At 37.2% G+C, this 23,534-nt stretch overlaps 2 protein-coding genes across 5 annotated transcripts in view; one reads left to right on the forward strand and one right to left on the reverse strand.

Moving 5' to 3' along the window:
• Positions 1 to 790: 790 nt before the first annotated feature.
• LOC107742117 (myosin light chain kinase 3-like) lies at positions 791 to 21,536 on the forward strand. Of its 4 annotated transcripts, none has more exons than XM_016554999.1 (13): positions 791 to 1,019; positions 5,990 to 6,080; positions 6,210 to 6,531; positions 7,584 to 8,062; positions 9,107 to 9,212; positions 10,697 to 10,790; positions 12,025 to 12,134; positions 12,615 to 12,756; positions 13,507 to 13,577; positions 16,759 to 16,887; positions 17,844 to 17,996; positions 20,469 to 20,604; positions 20,729 to 21,536. In XM_016554999.1, the coding sequence occupies exons 1-13, from the start codon at positions 939 to 941 to the stop codon at positions 20,807 to 20,809; spliced, it is 1,995 nt and encodes a 664-aa protein (XP_016410485.1). In that variant the 5' UTR covers positions 791 to 938; the 3' UTR covers positions 20,810 to 21,536. The 4 variants fall into 4 exon arrangements, with proteins under 4 accessions (XP_016410485.1, XP_016410483.1, XP_016410484.1 ...); XM_016554997.1 differs by lacking the exon at positions 791 to 1,019 and adding an exon at positions 3,681 to 4,476; XM_016554998.1 differs by lacking the exons at positions 791 to 1,019; positions 17,844 to 17,996 and adding an exon at positions 3,681 to 4,476.
• A 510-nt stretch (positions 21,537 to 22,046) lies between these two features.
• Positions 22,047 to 23,534, reverse strand: part of orc6 (origin recognition complex, subunit 6) — a 4,975-nt gene continuing 3,487 nt past the window's right edge. Inside the window, exon 7 of the mRNA XM_016555001.1 lies at positions 22,047 to 22,399. Coding sequence (XP_016410487.1) covers positions 22,269 to 22,399 — 131 coding nt within the window. The 3' untranslated portion in view covers positions 22,047 to 22,268. The remainder of the gene's footprint in view (positions 22,400 to 23,534) is intronic.

A 23,534-nucleotide genomic window follows, 5' to 3' on the forward strand; every position in this document is an offset into this window, starting at 1 on the left:
AAACCACCCCACTTCTTGACAGGATCCTGGAAGCTTTTTCATTTGCACAATTTTTTAGAACCTGATTTTATTAATATCATATAATTGTGTTACATATAAACACAACTGACATGCATCATGCTCAGTCTTACTGAGACAATAGTAGCCAGCCATGAAGAGAATCGTTTTCAGACTGGGAACAATGCCACCAATCAGAGATGGATTTTCTTCCATCAGCCTCCTGGGGCTTCACATATCTGCTTCTAAGACCAGAGCCACCAAATAACCTGCATGATGGTCTTATGCTTTGCCTGCTTGCAATATAGCTCTGGGCTCTTCCAACCCCAGATGAATGAGCTCTCTTATCTTGCTCCAGCTCTTTAAGATTCCTTATCAGGAAAGACTTAGTCTAGCTACTCGATGCCTACACATCTGAGCACGACTGACGCATTCGTCTCAATTTGGGTCAGTGCATGAGATCAGATCCCTTACAAGCACACAGTCTCTCCTCCTATTCTCCTACAACAGCACAAGAGAAACTGAGATCTGGTCTGACCCCCAGCATCCTCATCAAATCGCCATCCCTCCATCCATCCATCCATCCTGGCTTTGTAGGGAGGAAGACTTCCCGTGGGGATGGTCCCAAAACAAAAAGACAAATCTGAGACCTATTAATAAAACAGGACACTCACATTTCCATCATACTCACGCTAATCTCAGGCAGCTGTTATCTCTAAGCAGGAAGTGCTTTCTGGGCCCACTGCCGTGCTGACAGGGGCGCGTACCCAGTAAACGGGCTGAAAGTGATAAGATAGTTAGTGTTTGAGGGGTGATCTGTCCACTACAGAATGTTACAGAACCCTGAGAGTCCAGGTCTGGGGAATAGTCGTTGCTCGTGGCAGCCCACATTGGGAATGGAGTACACTGAGTCCTACTAACCCAGGACAAGACAGCAATGCATGATGGGGACCTCTCTGTACAGATCAACGCTTCTCAGCACAGGTGGCTTCAGTGTGTCGGACTACATACGCAAATTCACGGTAAGATTCTGCTTTCGTGCAAACAGGATGAGAAAATTCAGTACTTAGAGAATATATTTGTATATTTTTCTTATAACGTTATAAACATGCATGTCTTATAATATCATGACTGGCTTAAAACTTATTTTTATATGTGCTTTAAGTCATTGTCATTTATGTAATAAACTACTATTTTTAGGAGCTAAATAAATCTTTTAAAGATCCCCTTATCTATGTGAATATTAATTTAGGACTCTCTCATGAAAAACATTTTTGTTTGCATATGTAAGCTCCTTTTAATTCAAGGGGTTTGTAATTCTGAGGAATTACACATTTTTACTAACAAACATATTCTGGGTTGCCTTTACCTCTCACATGGAGAATATGTGATTACTTAAATACTTTATCTGTGTACTTTGATCATTTATAAGCTTCTTTCTTAAGCTGTTGTTTCAGTTGTATGCTCTTTGTCATTTTCTCTCTTCTGTTTGGTAGCAAATCATCTCAGCATTGTCTCGCAAATTGTTGCACGTTTTTGACACTGGTGCCCCTTTGGCCTTGTGACGAATTGCACATTGTCTGTAATATTTTAAAGATGTTGTACATTAGATTGCACAATCCCGTCTCCTTTCTCAGAACAAAGACGAAACATCAAAAGGCAATTAGCTTGTGTGGGTGAGTGAAGAAGAAAAACTATTTATTTCAAGTAAGCATATTTAGTTTGGTCTATTAAAAGGATCACATTTGATTGAATTTGAATTTGTCTCAACAATTTCTAGCACTCAGACTGAATTTTTATCGAATGGTCTGAACGATAATGGGATTTACATCAAATTTACACACCATCACCCTGAGCGCTTTTGTCAGAGGGAGAAGTGGGATACAGACTCTTCTGCTCTCCCTCTTCCGCTGTCCCTGCCATGTCAAACATTTATGTGAGGGCACAGAAGGGATTGTAAAATGAGACTACAGTGCAAGCATTCCCTTCAGAGAGGGCAAGGCTAAACACCACTATGGACAAAAGCATACATCCATTAACATGACCGAGCCCTTTCAATGCCATTTCATCTCTATCAGGCTAACGATGCACCACAAGTACAGCAGTTTAACAGCAGAGTTGCATTTCCCCTCTTAATGCACACTGTGTACTCAACATGTTTGTGTGACGTTTTAAATGAATATCAGAGATCAAAGAGGTTTTAATATATTAAGCATTGTTAAAGTTATGCTTATCTCTGCCAAACAGATATTCTTTCCCAGTGATGTTAGCTATCTTACTGGCCCAAGTCCTGCTGTGGAATGGAAACTGAGTTGCTTATGTTGTGCCAGCTTGTAATAACGGATCCCCACTACCACTAAATAGTCAGCATGGGGCCACATTCCCGTGGCTGTCCCGACCCTGGCCTCTATCTCTATTGCATAATAAGGTTATACTATATTGTGAGTATTGCGTTTTGGCATCCGAACACAGCAGACAGCTCTTATAGAAGGATACAGACAAAAAGTCCTTGGCTTGCACATGGGGCATTGACATTATGGACAGAACGTCCAGAGAGTTCAAGGTTCCCCTCCAGGCCTCTGTTGAAGCCCTTTTAATAGATGTGTCTTCTACATTTGGTAGACGCTTTTATCCCAAGCAACTCACATTGTATTCAAAATATACATTCGATCACTTGTAACAATGCGAATCAAACCCATGACCTTGTTGAGTCATGAGCCATGATCTGAGCTACACTGAGCTCTTGACATGTTAAGTAAATAAACATGATTTTCCTGACTAAAAAAATGTTTGTTTGTTTATTTTTATGTTCATTTTACTTAATCATTTCTTTAAAAAATCTTAATAGGAAAAAAAGGGTGGAACTTTACAATAACATTCAGTTTTTCTAGTCTAGGTTCATTTACAAATTAGTTCATATAACGTATGAATCTGCTATAGCTGATTGTAATTCATGTCTATTCATAATTCATTAGCTAATGTTAATTTACACAACCTGAAATGTTGGAAATGAATATGATGATGTTTGTTTATGAAATCTAATGCAATAAATGTTAACTTGTAAAGTGTAAAAATTAATTAGTGATAGACATGGGTAGATATTTTATATTTTGTGAATGAATGTACATGAATATGAGGAAATTTGCTTCTTTAAATGATTTCACTTTTGGTCACGATGATGTTTGATACGATTTTTAATTTGTTGTAATGATTCAGCTAATGGGAAGACCCAGGATTAACAATGGCTGGATTCCAGATGAGGTGAGAGAAAGACAGTTGTAGCATATCATTCCTCATACCAGTGTCCACAGAGGTTTATTTTTACTTAAAATGTCAGCCAATGTCACGTCACGTTCCAGTGAGGGTGTTATAGGTGATATATAGTTAGCGGGCTGGATCCAGTGGTTGAGTCTCAACGAAAAATGGATGCAACTGTGCAACAATGAATTTAAAAAGAAAACGTGACAAGAACATGAAAGAGTGAGATTATATCTTTCTTTCCTCTACCTAATGACCGACCATTTACAAAGGTCATTCCTTGCATGCCCACTTGTCAGCAGCATCTGCTGAGGAGAGTTTAAATGTTTTGGTGACGTCAAGAGACCACTGGAACTTTGGCAATCATCAGGGCCTGCTAGGTCATTTAAAAGGCCTGAGTACGTAGGAGAGAGAGAGAGAGAGAAAGAGAAGAGGGGGAGGAAAATAGAAGTGGAGAGATAAGATACCCATTGGAGGTGTTTATTTAAGTGGTGTCATGTCTCTGGCACATACCAACAACAGGGTTTGTCTGAGCTCTCTGTTTTGTGAGAGGCACACAATACCTCAGACAAGCATAGAGACCGCGGGGGAACAGAAATAGGTTGCAGAGGGATCAGTGGGGCTTCCTCTTTTTCTACATTTTCTCAGTGTGTGTGACAGGGGCCAGCTATGAGTAAACAGTCAACTCTGGCCACCTGTATTGCCAAGATGTATGATGGTGGCAGGCTGGAGAACTCTGGAACTCCATCTGGGACAGTCAAGAAGCCAAGTCCAACTCTGATAGGTAGCCTGAGCAATGTGGAGGTCAAGTTAAACACTCTGGAGGGGAAGATGGAACAGATCGAACATTCCCAGACGGAGGTGCTTCACAAGCTGAGTTCATTGTGTCAAGGAATGGAGGCGCTAGAAAGGAGCCTTAAGCAGCAGGGTGGTCAAGAATCAAACGTGATTAAAAATGGCCAGCGAGAGAGCAACAAACTCCCTTTGCTGACTGAGGTCAGATCGCTTTGTGGCGAAACTGTGGATCTGCTTCATAATCTCAAGCACGAGAGCCAGGAGCAGAGAAAGAAGATTGAATGTATGGAAAGTTCTTTGTCCACTCTGGAGAAAGTATTAGGGTATGTGGGTGATGCTTTCCGTAACTCAAAAATAGTGGAGTTCATTCTCAATGGTGTGGTGCCTTGGAGGAAACAAGGCCTTCTGTACACTGTGGAGGAAGAGGTCAGTAAGATCCTGGTCATCCGAGATCTCGGTTCCAAACAGATAAACAGAAAAACACAGTTTATGTGATATTCAGCGTAACAGAGCAAATAATGTAGAATGAGGTGAAATCTAGATGTTTATTTCCAAGCTGTTTACCACAGCTAGAGCTGTCCCTGAAAATGAGGTCAAATTCAAAACAGCCTGCAAGGTGAATAATACCTAATGTGCAAGATATTGATTGTTTCTTTTAAAAAGAGCTCACTAAGAACTGAACATACTGTTTAGAACTTTTTTTTTTTTTGATAATCACATTGGTTTATCTTTAGGTTATTGCATTAGATCCTTACAATATCTATGTATATTATGCATGTTATCATTTTATTTAATTGCAAAACATAGCATTTCAGTGTGGTAGTTGTCAGGTGGTCTTTACAGTTTATAAGATGTAAAAGTAATAACATAGTAATAACTATATCACATAATAATAACTAATTCATAACAACATTCAATGCTATATTCAGCTGTCAAGGTCGTTTGTGTATATAAGTATCTTCTGTTTTCCTAACCATTGTTTTCTCCACTATTTATTTATTTATTTTTTGTTAGCTGATCTATTCTTGCTATAGTGAGCTTGTTACGTTTATGGCCAATCTAACCTTTTACCAAGGTTGCTATTTTATCTATGATGAGGCTGAACATGCCTCGTGTTTCAAGTTCCTAGAGTGGATATGTGACTGAGCTGTTGGTGACTGACTATATGTTCACCCAGCTTTGCAATTAGCAAAGCCATAAACCCATACCTTTAAAACACATATTTTATGTTCAGTGTATAGAAATGTGAATTTTCCTCTTGAAATGCACTCAGAACCGCTTGTTAGAGGACATATTCCATTTATTTTTATCCAGAGTGGTTTTACATTGATAGATGCTATATTGTTAATTGAAGACTGCATCTCTTTATAATTATGAAGTCAAATTGCTTTTGGATCCAAGTAAAATTGTGCAATAGTTGGCTTACGCTAGAAAATGGAGCCTTTCACACTGTGTAATAAGCAGATCTGTTGTCAAACAGTGTAATTATATCAAGCATTTCATGCATTAAATGCCAAAAACCAAAAATGGAATGTTTTGTCACAAATCCCCTCTGAGCCGTGTGATGAACATGAAGCTATACGTGAAGTGCCATTCTGTCAACAGGTTGACTATTATAATAATGCTTCACCATAATCAGCATAAACATTGTGTATTGTTATAATTCACACACCCACCTCATGTATACAAGATCTCAAGATGTAATTACTCATAGAAGTATCTAAGTACAACATACATGAAATTAAATCCATAAAAGTTTGAGAGAATTTTAGAAATGTTTGAATTCTGTTATTTCAACTGTATGCTATTATTAGCTACAAAATGTACATGTCTGTTTCAGCAATTAGAAGAAAGCTGGCAAAGTGAAATAAATGTTTTACTCATTCTATACTGCATAAAAACCAACACAAGTGTAATATATCTGCATTCGGATCCACAGAAAAACAAACCAGATGACAACAGCATTAAACCAAACAACAGTTTCTGCCACCAGAGCACACAGACGGAGGAGATTAAAGAAGTAATTTCAGGTATGAATAAAATATATCTTAAACAAATTATGGACTAGAAATGTTTTTATTAAAGAGACAGCTTGTGAAAGTTGATGTGTCAGAGCTTTTTCCGGCATGAATTTCAATGTACGGTTTTGCAAAACACAGCTGAGACTGAACTCCAGCAGACAGAGGTCACTGTTTCCAGCAGCCTATATTCTCCTGAAGCCCTTACAGGAGAAAGTGAACCCCTGATACCTGTTAGTACAGGAGAAAGCTCCAAAGCCTTAAAAAAAGCCAAAGAGGTGACAGTGAAAAGCAGAGCACCTTCGCAGTTCCAGACATTTGCTCCTGATGTCCAGCTGGAGGCCGAGGAGAATGAAGTGCACTATGTACCCAAACAAGAGACAGACGCTGCGCCAGCTAATGCTGAATGTGTCACTGTGACAACAACTAACGTGGAAAAAGATTTTGCTCTTCAGCAAGAGAGGTGAGATATTCCTACAAACTGCTGCCATTTAAGGTTCAAAGCAAAATGCTGTAAAATTAGCTAATTTTCCTCCCATCTTGAATTTTAAAAGGGATGTTGCCAATGACATGTTGGTTTTTCCAAGACTGTAGCAAAAAGTGTCAAAAATTACTATGGGCTGAAAAGCTAACAAGTTATAACAGAAGACCGAACATTGTCATTGGCCACCTTTGGAGATAATTATATGCAGTGAGGAGCATAATTGCTCTAATGGACTTTTTTTTACACTTTTCTCCAACAGATAAGAACTATATAGAAGATTAGAGACCTCACATTTACAAAGAATTGTAATTAACCCTGCTGAAGTGGCCAGAACAATCATTACAGAAGCTGAAATATAAAACAAAACTTATGAAAAATATAACATCTGCTCGTTTTCAGTGAATAATGCTCATAATAACATCTCTGAACAGTCCAGAAAATAAATATCGCAGTCATCAAGAACAGCAATGCACCATTCCTAAGGCACAACCATACAGCCATGTTTTTCTCATCTGTCGTAAGAGTTTTAAAAGCAGAGTGCTGATAATGCAATTGCAAGAGCTCCGTATTTTTTATGTGCTAGCTGTGTTTTGCAACTGAGACACAAAAGACCATCTGCCTCAAATAATAGGCTGTGTTGTGCTTGCTGGAAAGCATAATTCATTAGACTAATGGCCAAGGTCTTGAGATTACACTATGCGGCATTGCAACTAGTAACTGAATGCATGTTGCTAGGCATTATGTGTTTTAGGCCATTTAGTTTTATTCAAAACATTCCAATTAAGGACCTTGTGCTGTTTTGGGTTTGCCATTGTTCATAGTAGCCTCTCATGTGCCTCTCTCAGCTACATAATATATCATAGACAACAAACCCAGTATAAAGCCACTTGAATGCCTAATATGCTGATTCTTGATTCCCATTATATACATATTTTTGAATTGATTACATATATCATGTTCTCACATACATCGTTACCTTTGAAAAGTGAATGAAGGGCACATCAAATGGTTGTTCTTTTGATTATTCCCAGGTCTCTTGAACAGGCAGATGCTTCACAGGTTGGTGAGAAGGCTTCACTCAAGGCAATAGTTCCTGAACAACAAGTGGAGCTGAAGGATGAGGATCCTCAAAAACAGGCAGAGCTTTCACAGGCTGGTGATAATGCCTCACTGAAACCATTCTTTCCTGGACAGCAACTGGATAAGAATCTGGATGTTCCTCACAAACCTCTGCTCTGCACGAAAGAGCCTTTCAATAAGGATGTAGAGGTTGAGTCACAACATAAAAAGACAGTGGAAAGGGTAACACCTGTACCAAAGCATGATGAGAGAAAGACAGAAACTGAACCAGCTAACAAGAAAAATGAAAATAAAACAATTGAGAAGATTTCGGAGTCTGACCCAATGAAGAACTGTGCAGCTCCTAGTTCACAAAACACAGCCGTTGTTGAGGAGGTAAAAGCAAAATCATCACCTCTGAGAAAAGCTGAGTCACAGCTACTGATCATTGGTGAGTTAACCTTGTGTTACTGCCAGCTGACAAAATTCATTTCATTTCAACCCTCACTAACAGGGAATGGGGATCATGAAACAAATGAATGAATCCAAATCCTTAACTGTTCCAATAAAGATTATTTTAGTACTTTTAAGAAATATAAATTAGGGAGAAAATGAAAAGCAATTCTATTGTCAAATAATAATTGAATAATAAATACATTTTATGAGGTGGCATAAATGCAATCTAATAACTAGCCTTTATTAACAAAATGAAAGTGTATCTTTAGCTAAACGTTATCATATGAACAACCAGTAATTGGCAGTAAGTAGCTATGCTGTTAGAGCCATAACTAAGAGTCAGTTGTTTGGGAGTTGGAATACACTTGTATGTTTTTGATTCACTAAACAGAATCAACTCATAAGAGCACAACATTTACATGCACTTTAAAAGTTCGATTTCAGTCAGATTAAAGCAGTTCGACTTTTTAATTAAATTAGACATTTTAAAATGTCTTAAAAGTCCAAATGAAATTGCACCAACAAACCTGCATAAGGCGATTGTATCTTGAAATCGCTCTGTAACACGTTATCAAAGGTGACTACAATTCCGCTTGCACCGAAAGATATGTGACTCTTGATGATGAGAATTTAATTTTAAATGCTTTTCTTTTTAATTGATGAAGACTGTAACCTGACTACTGTGCCTGTAAACATACTTATTTCTTTGGAAGTCGACGTAATGTATGTTTTTGATTCACTAAAAAGAATCATCTTTGACACCAGCAAACGGTGGACACGTGATGAACAATGACACGCCAACCAGTAAACATCATGTGACAAAAAAAGATCAGTTAGGCCTGCTTGAAAAGTGACGTATATTTGTAAATCAACTAAAAATCCAATTCATCACTTGTAATTATAACTAAAGAGCTTACAGTTTTTCGAACGTCTTTCTCAAAACTTGAAACTGCGCTCCAGATATCAGCATTCATCATGTCACCATGCCTGTATTTGGTGGGTCTGGGAAGTCTCTTAGCCTGCTGGTATTTTTTTCTAGATGACAGTCCACCTCTTCCAGCCCCGTTTGAGCATCGCATCGTCAGTGCCAAGCAGGTTCCCATGAATTCATATTACGCCGTCAAACCCAATGAGGTGCTGGGCGGGTGAGTCCATGTTTTACACACATTGTTCACCCAAAACTACAATTTTTTGTCATCATTTAATCACTTGTTGTTCCAAACCTGTATGACTTTCTTTCATCTGTGGAACATAAAAGAAGATTGAAGAGAATGCTGGGAACAAAACAGTTTTGGTTAGCACTGACTTCCATTTAGTGGTCAACCGATATATCGCCAAGACCTTGGCTTTATTTGAAAAAATATGATTCCCAATGCGCACAAACTTCCCAGAATACTGAGTGCCCTGTTGGTTACAGTGTTTACTTCCTTTTTAATTATATTTTTATTAAATATTAATTTATTTGTGAAAAGTACTTTGTCATCTAAAGTATAAGTATGTTCATTTTACACATTTATTTTTTAAATCCATTTTCAAATGATTTCAAATTTCTTGAATATCAATTTAAAAAAAAATAATTATATCGGCCATCGGCCACCCTGCTTTCCAAGATATCGGCATCGGCTGTCAAAAAACACATATCGGTCGACCACATTAACACACTTTACCAAAATATCTTCTTTTACATTCCACAGAAGAAAGAAAGTCATACAAGACAACATGATCGTGAGTAAATAACGACTTTAATTTTTGGATGAATTATCACTTTAAACCCATTTAATGCTTTATTTAAATGGTATGTAGTCAGTGAATCAAATGACCAGATGAGGATGTCATAACCTCACAATCACAATTTAATTTATTTTTTAGGTGTTTGTACATGAAAGAATATTAATCAGATTTTTCATGTTTCCAGTAAAAAAAAGCATGAATTAAGCTTGTTTAAGCATGAATTTAAAAAAAAGAGTGATAAGCTAAAACAGGCAAAAACATCAAACGTCAACATTTAAAAACATAATTCATAATATGTTCGCTGAAAATAAGCTTTAATTTATATAAAGTATTTTGTTTTAAGGTTTGTTTGTTTTTGTTTTGTTTTTTTAAAACAAGACCAATCTGATACTGGCTAACATTTTTCTCTTGGCACTCTTTGATATTGTATTTGCAGTTACATCTTACATGCTGACAACAGTGCAGCAGATAGGAGTATTAAGTGGAGGGAGGGTTACTCTCTATCCAGGACTGGCATATAAGCATGCGGGCAATGCCCATGGAACATTTAGCACTAGTTGAATGACTGGTACACGCAGACACGGGCTCATTTGCACCCCCTCTTCACCTCTCGCTCCACATACAGTATGCCACAAATAAACACTGGCTTGTTTTTTGACTCATCATAGGCAGAGTTTATTTTGGGCAGGTGTTGAGCAGGTCTGTTTGCATGGAACTTTTTTTCAGCCAGCAGCAGCCGCCATCTTGACACAAACATGTTATCTCACCCCATGGAGACACAGCAAGTAAATACACAGTGAGAGGAAAAACAGCAAATAGCGACAGATAACTTTCACAAAGGTTGAAATGATTTCCATAATCCATGAAATGAAATCTGTGCGTATGTGTGTTGTTGCAGAGGCCGCTTTGGACAGGTCCACAAGTGTGCTGAACTGTCGTCAGGTCTTACGTTAGCTGCTAAGATTATAAAAGTCCGGGGAATGAAAGAGAGGGTGAGTACAAAATATGCATAAACCATTACCGTTTCAAAAATGTTTACCCCCATTGCTCTCTTTCTTTCTCTCCTCTCCCACTCCAATCTGTCCATCACTCTGTTCCTGTTAGGTTGCTTTATGAGAACATTTCCTTGACAACCACTGACAGTTCTGTGCATATGAGCATATGAAAAAATATGCACACATTCACACATGCACTTGCACTCTCGCAAATAACATAATAACACCCATAGTCCCTCCTCAAGGATATGAAAGCGCATGTTGTTTCTAATATCCGGATTTAAAAAGAGCATACATTCAAGCAGAAAAGCATATAATATTTATACAGTGCTCCAAACATTGAGCTGTTTTCATATAATGCAGAATATAAAAATCTTTGCACATAATAACATGTACTTTCATCTGTTCCCTACATCCTTCAAGCTTCAACAAGTGCCGCTAATTGCATCTAATGACAGCTCCTCTGTCGTAAGCACTTGCCCTCAGTGCAATGCTATTCTCTGCCCTCTGTGCTGTCATTTGCCACCATTAGAGAGCAGTCAGTTAGGAATGGGAAGTACAGATTATTTTCACTCTCTCGTGTCTTAATTCCCGCCATTTGACACAAATGTCAAACGAGCAAAAGAAGTCAACTCACAATCACACAGAGTGTGTGTACACTCAGTCTCTCTAAGCGCCATTCCTGGAAACATTTGCATTTTGAAATGCTCCTTCCTAGTGACAACATGATGTGCCAATCCTTCTGCATGCGGCGTCTGCTCCAAAGCATGCCGGAGAAAGGGACAGTAGCTTTATATGAAATAATTGAAAGCTTTTCCTGGGTCAGTCCACAGAATAGCGGACAGGAAGAGCCAGAATAACTAGGGCAGACAATTACAGGGTTGGCTAAGGCTGTCAAGCCCCCATTTTGGAAATTGTTTAAACGCTTGTTTTTGTTACCCCGTGAAATCATTGTAAATCCACTTCCAGCAATTTAACTGCGCAATTTAAATTCTGAAATAGCTTCTCTCTTACTAATTACCTCATTTTTAACACTGCTGCTATCATCCTTTGGAGAGTATAACAACACCTTTTCAAAAGCTTAAAATATAGGCTTTAGACAGCTGTTTGAAAAGGAAATACATTGCAAATCATATTTATTTAGTATTTGTTCTGGCATTGTTATTATATATATATATATATATATATATTTTTTTTTTCTCTTCCCCACTTTTTTGTGCTTTCATTCCAGGATGAAGTGAAGAATGAGATTGGAGTAATGAACCAGTTAAACCACGTGAATTTGATTCAGCTGTATGATGCTTTTGAGTCTCGGACTAATCTCACACTCATTATGGAATAGTAAGTAGACCCCAATGTACTAGAAAGAAACAAATTTTCTCTCCTGGCCTGGTCCTCACATTCTGCCACAAGAACATAGAGCTCCCACACATGCCACTTTACACAGTCATGATGGTGTGTCATCTTCCTGCCTTGTTCACAGATTTAATTCACTTTTTTTGATGGTATTGAATTGGCAAATCAATGCTTTTAATTTTATGATGAAATTTTTGTGTGAATATTAATATTTGTAATACAAGACATAACAATTAATGATGGGGTTTTTTTTTTTTTGGAAGATGGATATTTTTATGTGAAGGTACCACTAGAAGGAAAGAGTCTTAAAATTCATTTTTGTTTTAGCATTAAAGAAAATACTTGAACCCACATGACTTAAGCCACTTAATGTCAGTTTGCATGTACAAATAGACTGAACTAAAAGAGAGGAGTTAATTTGTGATGGTTCATTTTAAAATATCTTTCCATGGTTTGTTATTTCAGTGTGGAGGGTGGTGAATTGTTTGAACGAATCATTGATGAGAATTACCACCTGACGGAGCTGGATGCCATCGTGTTTACCAGGCAGATTTGTGAGGGGGTTCAGTACCTTCACCAGCAGTACATTCTCCATTTAGATCTTAAGGTAAACCCCACGCACAGCACTGAATGTTATAATGTGATACTGATGGGATTAGCAGTGCATAGTGTCAGGTGTCTCTATGGAAAAAGCCACCAATGAATCACCCATGTATGTCAACATTAGCATTAGTCTGAATATCATACATTTTAATTAGCGTGCTGCCAAGGGACTTGTGCCTTGTGTTGCTGTTAACATGTTGTTTATAGGAAATATGGAATGCATACCATATGCATTACCGATCTACATAAATTGCTTCTGTGTAAGTAAAAGCTTGTTCACTCCAAGGACAAGAACGAAAACAATAAAGATGTAGTCTTAAAAATCATTCTAAATTTAAAAGTTGCAGTACAGTCCATAATCACTGGAATCACTTTCGGAACATTTTATTTTATTTTTTTTCAGCTGATGAATGATAAAAACATTGACAGCCAATCAGAGTCCATCGTGCTTCAAAGAGCTCAAGCATTTAAAGCGACAGATGACAAAACTGCAGCACACACTTACAATAAACAGAACGATGATGTACAGTGGTGTGGATGTTAATATAGTTATCGTTATAGTTATCATTCTTGGTGTGAACGGACCTTAAGTCAGGTGTCGGCTGTTACTACCCTTCATAACAATACATTTGAATCCCATATTTAGTTTGAAATACTAAAGTTGTTATTTATATTGTTAGCGTTTTAGTATTCATAATCAGTTTTAATTTTAAATCTTATTTATCTTTTAATTTTTATATTTTCTGCAATATAGCCAGAAAACATTTTATGTGTGAGCAGCACAGGGAATCAGATCAAGATCATTGACTTTGGACTCGCCAGAAAGTAAGTAGCAGACCTAACTAAATTCTCTTATTAAAAACAAGGCATATAAATAATAACAAGATTTTTTTTATATATATATTTTTGAAGTGAACAAAAGAAGCACTTTTCTCGGTCTTGGATAATTATTTCCCTAATTTCACACATAAAATAAAGTGTTATAATAATGTGTTTTTAGCTGACATCAAGTATTTTGATTCACTACTGTACATGGTTACCATGACTACATTAACGTTCCTCGTCCTCGATGAGTGATCATTTTTTGATATCTTTGTTTACTTTGAGCTTTAAAGTTTAAAAGTATTACAACAATCAGAGTCCATACAAAGTCAACGAAATGTACTGTCTGTGTAACAGTTAGAAACTAGCATAACTTTTCATTTAGCATATCTTTTAAGAATATTCATGGGTGGACAAAACACTGGTGTGGGATCTGTGGTATATATATATATATATATATATATATATTTCAGTTTTGGGGGGAGAAGGGAGAGGGAGAGTGGAGAAGGGGGTCATAAATGAGCAAGGAGGGAAGTTTGGGCAAGGTGGTGTCATTTACTCTCTTTGGAGATCTCTTCTCTAGATGAGTTTTATTGTTTTGTTGCATGGCATCTGTTTTGTGGAGTTCCTTAAGTTTGGTTTCATGGGGAGATCATTTCGTGGATACATCACTTCCTGATTATGGTTTCAAAAATTAACAACTGCAAGAATCACTGAGATCTGCCGTTTGTTGAGAAACCAACTTCTCCAAAATCCTTTTTGTTATTGACTGATCACTGATTCCTATTTCCTTTTTTTTTTTTATCAGGACATTGAGGATATTGTCACTATGACGGAGAGTAGTGAATTACTAAGACACTCACATCCGATTAAGTATTTTTACAGTACTTTTTTTGTCAGCCTTATCTGGCCAAACTTTATTTCTGATGAAAATAAATCATAAATATTATGACTGATTTTGATGTTCAATGTTCAAACCTGGGGTGCGCTTCCCAAAAGCAACTATATGGTCGCAAGTTCCATCATTACCAACAGAGTTCAGTGGAACTCGTGACCATAGCTAACAATGATTTTGGGAAATGCACCCCACATCCTGAAACATCTACCTCACGTTTTGAGTCAGCTGCACAATTTTACCATTAGATGTCAGTAAAGCCACACTGAAGTTCACAACACAATACACATCAATGCATTTATGTGCTGTAACCTTTTCTGGTTAGTTTTAGTATTTTCCTTAAATAGTCACAAATCTGTCGACAGGTGTTCAGTGGTCTCTTTATTCTGTGAATTAAGCTGAAAATGAGCTTTTTTAGCCCTTGGCTTGTGTCTGGCTTTTACTGGAATTCACTGGAAAAAGTGACACAGTTAGCCCTGGCCTTAACAGCATAATTTATTTACATGCATACATTTATGCATTCTTTGTTATCCAGCACCTCTAGCATGTGTTTGTGGAGATGTTTTACAGTTCCTGCAAACTCTTTGTTTATCGTCCATTATGGTCTATACATCTCAGTGTAACAGCATGTGTGTTTCCGCAGGGCCTGATTCATTGGGATCGATGCCGCTCTTAGGCAAATGGTTGCCTAGGAGACGGACAGGTGCTTTCCATCTTACAGTCCTGAGGGGGAAGCAGGAAGACAAATGCCCTCTTCCTCTCTCCTTGCTTAGAATGAAAATATATTATATTTGTTGTTAATAACAACATGAAATGCGTTACACGTTACGTCAATTAAAACGCTTAGTAAAAATATGCATTGTTTATCTGTTTACCTGCATGTCACATGACCATTAACCAGCATCAGAGAACCGTGAAGTGTAAATATTACCTTAAAATCTTATTACCTTAAAATCCCAGGTGGTACTTTAAATAAATAAAGTTGAAAGAGGTTCGGCTGACAAAAAGAAAAAAGAAGTTTGGGAATCCCTGCATTACACATAAGAAATAACGTGAATTTGAATGTGTTTGAAAGCCTTCCAAAGACACAGTAATACATGGTTTAATAACCCACTGAATGATAATTAATGTGTTCATCAGTAGTTGATGCAACGTTGAAATGTTAAAGGGGTCATAGGGTGCCCATTTTCCACAAGTTGATATGATTCTTTAGGCTCTTAATGAAAAGTCTGTAACATAGTTTGGTTCATATTTGTCAATGGTAGTGTAAAAAAACAAATTTTTTACCCTGTCAAAAACAGCTCTTTTCAGATCAAGCTGTTTTTGTAGCATTTTCCTTTAAATATTAATGAGCTCTGCTGACCCCGCCCCTCTCTTCCGAGCTGCTCTCAGAGAGACTGTTTACATTAGCCGCATTCATCTTGAAACTTGCTAATTAGCACATTATTAGGAAAGGCGATTTGCAAAGATTCATTACAAAACATTATACTCACTTCTTCTGTAGATGAGGCTGGATCATGAATGATTCGCGCGAACATAGACGTATATATATATATATATTTAGCAGACACTGTTTTCCAAAATGACTTAAAAACTAAAAATATTACAACAAAAGCAAGGCATGCTACAGACACTGTAACATGAGAAATGGCACAATACAAAGTGCCAGAATTGAAAGTGAGACTCTTGTGGAACAGCAGAAAGAGAAAAGTAGAGCTTTTTTAAAGTAAGTACAGTATGAGTCAGGTTCTTAGAGGGGAGTTGTGTGTTTTCTATAGCAGAGAGGGAAGATCATTCTACCACTGAGACACAGTGAATGTGAAGGTTGGGGAAAGTGATTTTGAGCCTTTTTGTGAGGTTGCAATGGGATTCCACTCACAAACCTACTTCCGATTTCTGTAGAAAACACAAATATGCAGATGTGAGTGGAGGCAGAAAGTACAGATCCAGTGACTCTACTGACACAAACATTGCGTTGAACGTAGGTGGGCTGTTGCTGGGATCATTTGAGGTTGGACATGCTCAGATAGGGAGTGCTTTTCATGATTTTCCATTGTAAAGTGCAAAAATGCATAATTGGGCAGCCTTTGTAATTTGGTCCTTGAAGTTCAGCTAATTAAAAAAGTTAAAGATTCTTCCAGGTTCCTGACTGACCTGGTGTTATCATCACCACGGTCTGTTGAATGAGCTTAGTGTTACGAGTCAGTGAGTTTGGGTCTGGTTTTTTTATATTGGTATTATACAAAATCCAAAAACAAATCTGCAAAATGTGTTTGTTCATCCCACCAGGTATAGACCCAGAGAAAAGCTGAAGGTCAACTTTGGAACCCCAGAGTTTCTGGCACCAGAAGTTGTCAACTATGACTTTGTGTCATTTCCTACAGACATGTGGAGTGTTGGTGTCATCACATACATGCTGTGAGTACACAACTAGAGGCAGTAAGGCAGATCTATTAATGCAGTATTTCTTATTTCAAAAAACATTATGCTGACTTCCAAAAGTTTAATATAAAGAATTGTCATTAAAGAGGCAGAATCGACATTCATGAAATAAGTGCACATACATTAATGATTTATGCGTTATAGGAAGAAAAGTCTCCCTTTCTTGCTACGCTGAATTGCACAGTGGCATAGACTCCTGAGTGAAATATCAGAGAGATCAAAAGCCAAATGCAAATGTGATGCCCATGAAAGCTTTAGAGGGCTCATTTGAAAGCATTGAATAGAGCCCTGATAAAAGGGCACCAGTTCCTTACAGCTCAAAAAGCATGTTACCAACCCTGCTGCTCTGGGAAAAAAAAAAACTACACACAAGCATCCCATCTCTAATCCTGTGCCCCCATCACTCTGCTCCCCGTGAGCAGTACTGGCCCTCTGCTCTGGCCAGTAGCGGCCAGGCTGAAAACATTACTTAATGCGTTTAATATCTAGGTTAATGTTAATTTATAAATATTGTTAATTGTTAATTCATGTTCATTCATAATAAATGAACTTTTTTTCTAAATATTATATACAACTTGAAATGTTTCAATTGTATCAGTATATATAGAATTGAACTTGGATTAATAAATGCTGTAAATGTATTGTTCATTGTTATTGTGCGTAATGTCAACAAATTTAACCTTAACTGTCGCTATTTATTTATTAAGGTGGTGATTTTTTTAACCAAAGCAAACAAATGAGGAAAAATACAAACACAGCTGATTAATCATGAGAAGTCAACAATATTCACAGTACTGCAATATTAAAATATAATTAGTAGATCAGAATGGTGCAAAGCAGCTATTTTTACAGTATGTCATACTTTGATCATCTTAAAACTAAGGTGAATAGATTTCTGGGTTATTCACTCCCTTTGTGATTTATTTTTTCAGTCTGAGCGGCCTTTCTCCATTTATGGGTGACAACGATACAGAAACAATGAACAATATTCTGCACGCCAAGTGGGACTTTGATGCAGAGGCATTTGAGAATGTGTCAGAAGAAGCCAAAGACTTCATTTCCAGCCTTCTTGTGCCCGCCAAATGGTATTCATCCATCCATCATTATTCCACTAATGCAAAACCTTAAAGTACAGAACATACCTTAAGTCACGCTTTCTATTGCACATAGGTTATTTCTCCTACTTTTCTAGCCTGCTCTCTCGTGGCATTAAGAGCCTCACTTTTCTCTTCCATCTCTCAATCATTGCCCCACTTTGACCTGCTCAGGTTCCCTTAATGCATCCTGACATCAAAACTGAAACCTCTCAAAATGCAGAGCTGTACACCAAAAATTGGCACAAATAACATATAATTGGCTGCTGACGTAACATGGCCTGGTGCATTTTAGAGCATTTGGAGCTCACTTTCATGTTGCTCTGTCTTAGCTAACCTCTCCCACACAAGGGCTGTGTTGCTCAGCTGGCATGAGATAATAGCAGGCTGGCACAGCAGGTGGCCATGAGAGGGCACATTGTCTTTTGCCCACCATCTTACCACGGTCTATGCAGTAAAAGTGATAGTTAATGATCCCAGTGCACTTTGACAAGGTGCATTTAGATGCAGTGGGACACCCACCCTGGCCTTCCTCCCTTCTCTTTATCTGTGGTGACCTCATGACAGCCCTCGAAACATGCCGTGTGATTCATATCACCCTTGCTTTCAGCCAGTGAATACTAATGGATTATTGGCATGATGATAATATAGTACAATCAGCTGGATTATGTCTTTCTTACTGGTAAAAATGCACTCATGCTGTGCACAAATTTTACAAAGTGTTTCAGGATGATCGGACACCATTTGTTCCCCTTGCTCAAATAAAATTGGCTGTCTTTTGGCTCTGTTGGCCAAATGTTAGCACAACTTAGCCAAACTTACCACAGAGCCTGTCCCAGTACATACACTTTTGAGCGAGTACATGCCACAGGAAGTAAGTGAGTAAAACTGTCCCAGGTCTGAAAAATGCCAAAGCCCATGCAGTGTCTTATTGTTAATATCACTTTAAACAGGTATTTGAGGCTGAGCATATCCAATTACTCATCATGTTCAGAAACTCACATGCTCTGAAATCTGTCCAGTGTGTAAGTATATTAATTAGATCTTATATTTAATTTGGAAGTAAAAAAGTAAAGTGTTGCACTTTTTTTTATTTTTTTTATTTTTGTGGAACATTTGCAACTGCTTTTTTCGCTTAATTAGAAGAACTAAAATTTATAAATTGTGTTGCCTGTTAGGGACTGAACAGACATTCAGAAGTTTAATTTAGAGTGTAAAAAATTGAAAATCAAATTGTCTTTTTTGAATTTGTCAAATTGAATTTTTTTAATAAAAGTGTGTCCCATTAGGTAAAAGCTTTACACTTGTGGGAGCCTACTTGAACACTTCGGCCAAATACCGGAGATGCGTCTGTAAAAAGACAAGTGGTCAAGTACAAATACCATAAGTGTGGGTATTGGGATAGGCACAGTTAGCCAAATCTTGGTTGTGTCTCATTTCGAAGACTGCACCCTCCTGAGGCGGCGTTTTTCGGCCACATACAGCATTGAGGATGTCTCAATTAAGAAAAGTAACCATTACACTGCAAAGAAATAAATCTCAGTAAGTTACATCTCATGCAGTCGACAATGCCACCTCTGGAGGGTGCAGTCTTTGAAATGAGACAGTTTGAAATGAATCATGTTAAATATGTTTTAAACTAAACACTAAATATAAAATATATATAATATGATATATAAATCTGTAATAAAGTGACCACAGGCCTACTAATATGTGACCCTGGACCACAAAACCAGTCTTAAGTCGCTGGGGTATATTTGTAGCAATAGCCAAAAATACATTGTATGGGTCAAAATTATTGATTTTTCTTTTATGCCAAAAATATGCCAAATGTTCCATGAAGATATTTTGTAAATTTCTTACCGTAAATATATTAAAACTTAATTTTTGATTAGTAATATACATTGCTAAGAACTTCATTTGGACAACTTTAAAGGCCATTATATTTGTAGCAATAGCCAAAAATACATTGTATGGGTCAAAATTATAGATTTTTCTTTTATAGCAAAAATCATTAGGATATTATGTAAAGATCATGTTCCATGAAGATATTTTGTAAATTTCTTACCGTAAATATATTAAAACTTAATTTTTGATTAGTAATATGCATTGTCATTTGGACAATTTTAAAGGCAATTTTCTCAATATTTTGATTTTTTTGCATCCTCAGATTCCAGATTTTCAAATAGTTGTATCTCGGCCAACTATTGTCCTATCCTAACAAACCATACATCGATGGAAAGCTTATTCATCTTATGACTGGTTTTGTGGTCCAGGGTCACATATTTGTTGATGTCCTGTCTATATGGAAAGTGCTCGATCAGCATTATGATCAAAACATCTCTAAGGCTTATACTGAAAACTGTATACTGCATCTTATGGAACTGATTATTTCTTTGAGCACCGGACATTTAAAAAAAAAAATGTGTGGGTGTGTGTTTGTGTGTGTGGTCTCTATGGTAGCAGCCGTATGAGTGCATCAGGGTGCATGAAGCATAGTTGGCTAAATAACCTGGAGGACAAGGCCAAGATGTACAAAGTTCGACTGAAGTCTCAGATGAGGCTTCAGCGTTACCTCGCTGCTCACCGCCAGTGGAAGGTATGGAGTCATGAGTCTGTACATGTGTTTGATTCCAAATGGATTTAGAACATATGGTGTTGTAGTATTGTACCACATAACAGTATAACATGTTCCTGTTCTTATGGTAACTTTGTTTTTACAGAAACATTTCTATGCGGTTGCTGCAGCAAACAGGTTGAAGAGGTTTCAGCAGAGCAGATCAGTTAGTACTCCGAATTATTAACCTGGAGGAGAGTGTCAGTAGCATGAGAGGACATCACAACATCGCACACTGGAACATGTGGAACTTGTCTGAAGATTTGAAATGCCTTTTTAGAAAGTGTTTTATATGTTCTTGCTTTGTTAATAGCCAGTGTAAAAGTATCTTGTTAAAAAGTGTCACATTTTCTTAATGTACCTTGTTTGGAACACCAATGCATTTAATTCACACTTCTTTATCATGCTTTCACACCAGGAGTGTATGGCATAGATTGCAGGATGTGCTTTTGAACCACATGAAAAAGCTTCCGTCCCTTCTGTGAAGGCCTTTTTCTTGGTCACTACTGCCTTATACTAGTATTTAAAATGGTCTTCATTCTCATGGTTCAGTATTTTATATTAGTATAAAAAACATAGCATGAAGATTTGATGTAGAAACACTGTATTCATCCTATATTTCTGATCTTTGTTCAGCATGTTGATTAGAACTGGAAACAGAATCTGATTGAGACTCAGCTGGCATGTTTTTTTTTTTCTCTCTAAATTTGCATTTAAAACCTTTTACTGGTTGTTCCAGAATATTTTAATGTCAATATTGTGACTTGAAATTTTTTGCTTTCTAAGAATTTATTGCTTTTGCACACATTCATATGGTAATAGCATAACCACAAATAGATACACAAAGGTGGTTCTACTCTTGGCATGGCAACTAGCATACGAGTACACCGAAATTAGCACAGAATTATAGGGCAGTTCTGTTTGCTATTTCTGTCATAGTTCATAGTGTGCGCTTATCTAGAAATCATTGTATTGGGTATTTTTCAGCATAATACAGACTGTCACAAATTGCCTGAAGATAATTAGTTTATTCAAAAAATTTAAAAAAACTGAGAAACTGAGAAAACTTCATTGTGTCAAGAATACACATTTTGTTCATATTAAAATCCAACCAAACTGGAAGAAGATGAGCCATTCCTTATTGAAACAAATGGATAACACCCAGATGATCTTAAATGCAACATTCACCACCACCTATGAGATTTTCAAAGGTGATTCAAAGCAATACCACAGAACACTGTGAGAAATAAAATCATATTGTCATTAGACATAATCATCCAAATCATGATGGATTAAACAAACATTAACACGCAAACTACATGAAGATACAATACTGCAATGTTAAAATGCATTATCTAAGCAAGGAACTTATCATTTAGCAAACCTTTATTAAACACAGGCACAATATTAAAGCTGTCATATAAAAAGTAACCATCGTTGCACCAGGAAATGGCAATAAATCAAAAGGATAATAAAAAGTGCCTCTGGAAATGTCCATATGTGAATGAAATTATGAAACCAAGAAGCCAGAAGGGGGCAGACAACTTCTCTTAGTAAAAGAGTATTAAATCCAGCTCCTGGAAGGACCTGTTGACATTATGCAGAACGATAATTAAATAAATTGGAAACATAAAACCTTACAGAGTTCAAGAATCTATCGCCTTTGCTTTTAATGCATTTTCAAGGATTTTTCTTTTCCACTCTTCATAATTTTTTGTCTCTTCTTCCTCAGTCTTCTCAACTCGCTCTTGTTTAGGGGATGTTGAGATCTCTACATCTGGAAAAAAGCCAAAAAGACAATTACTTTTATTATAAAACATGACATGTTCTGCCTATTATTAAATATTACATCTAGAAATATTAATTATTAGTCTTATTACTAAGAGAAAACGTTTTTTTCCCACAGCTTAAAAACATGAACCAAAAAAGTTACATACAGTGCCAACCACTAATACTGACACCCTTGGTGCTGAATCGTTTATCTTTTTGATCTTTCATTAAAAAAATTCAAACCTATAATTTAAGTAAAACAATGGAAAGTGGGGGGGATAACCTTTTCCTAAGATAACAGCTCTGAGTTTTCTCCTATAATGCCTGACGAGTTTGGAGAATACCTGACAAGAGATCAGAGACAATTCCTTCATCCAGAATCTCTCCAGACCCTTCAGATTCACAGCTCCATGTTGGTGCTTCTTCTCTTCAGTTCACCTCACTCATTTTCTACAGGGTTCAGGTCAGGGAACTGAGACGACCATGGCAGAAATCTCATTTTGTACTCAGTGAGAGATTTTTGTATGGATTTTGATGTTTGTTTTGGATCATTGTCCTGATGGAAGATCCAACCACAGCCTATTATAAGATTTCTAACAGAGGCAGTCAGGTTTAGATTTTTTATCTGTTGGTATTTGATTGGATCCATGATGCCAATATCTGAACAAGATGTCCAGGACCTCCGGCAGAAAAATAGGCCCACAACATTAAAGATCCAGCAGTATTTTTAACTGTGGGCATGGGGTACTTTTTAATCCCCGTTTGCAAAGTTTCATTCTTATTTTAGTTTAATCTGACCATAGAAGCCAGTCTCGTTCGAAGTTCCAATCATGTCTGACAACTGAATATGCTGGAGTTTGTTTTTGGATGAGTAAGATTTTTCTTGAAACCCTCCCGAACAACATGTGCTGATGTAGGCTTTCTGACCCCAAGACTCAACTAATCTCTGCGATTCTCCAGCTGTGATCCTTGGAGAGTCTTTGGCCACTCAAACTCTCCTCCTCACCGTGCATTAGGACGATATAGACACACATCTTCTTCCAGGCTTTTAATCATATTTACCAAGGGTGCCAATAATTCTGACCACGACTGTATTTATATATATATATATATATATGAGTATGTATGTGTACGTGTGTGTG

This window comes from Sinocyclocheilus rhinocerous, unplaced genomic scaffold (assembly GCF_001515625.1).
Source record: "Sinocyclocheilus rhinocerous isolate Xijiao unplaced genomic scaffold, SAMN03320098_v1.1 scaffold256, whole genome shotgun sequence".
NCBI classification, from domain to species: domain Eukaryota; kingdom Metazoa; phylum Chordata; class Actinopteri; order Cypriniformes; family Cyprinidae; genus Sinocyclocheilus; species Sinocyclocheilus rhinocerous.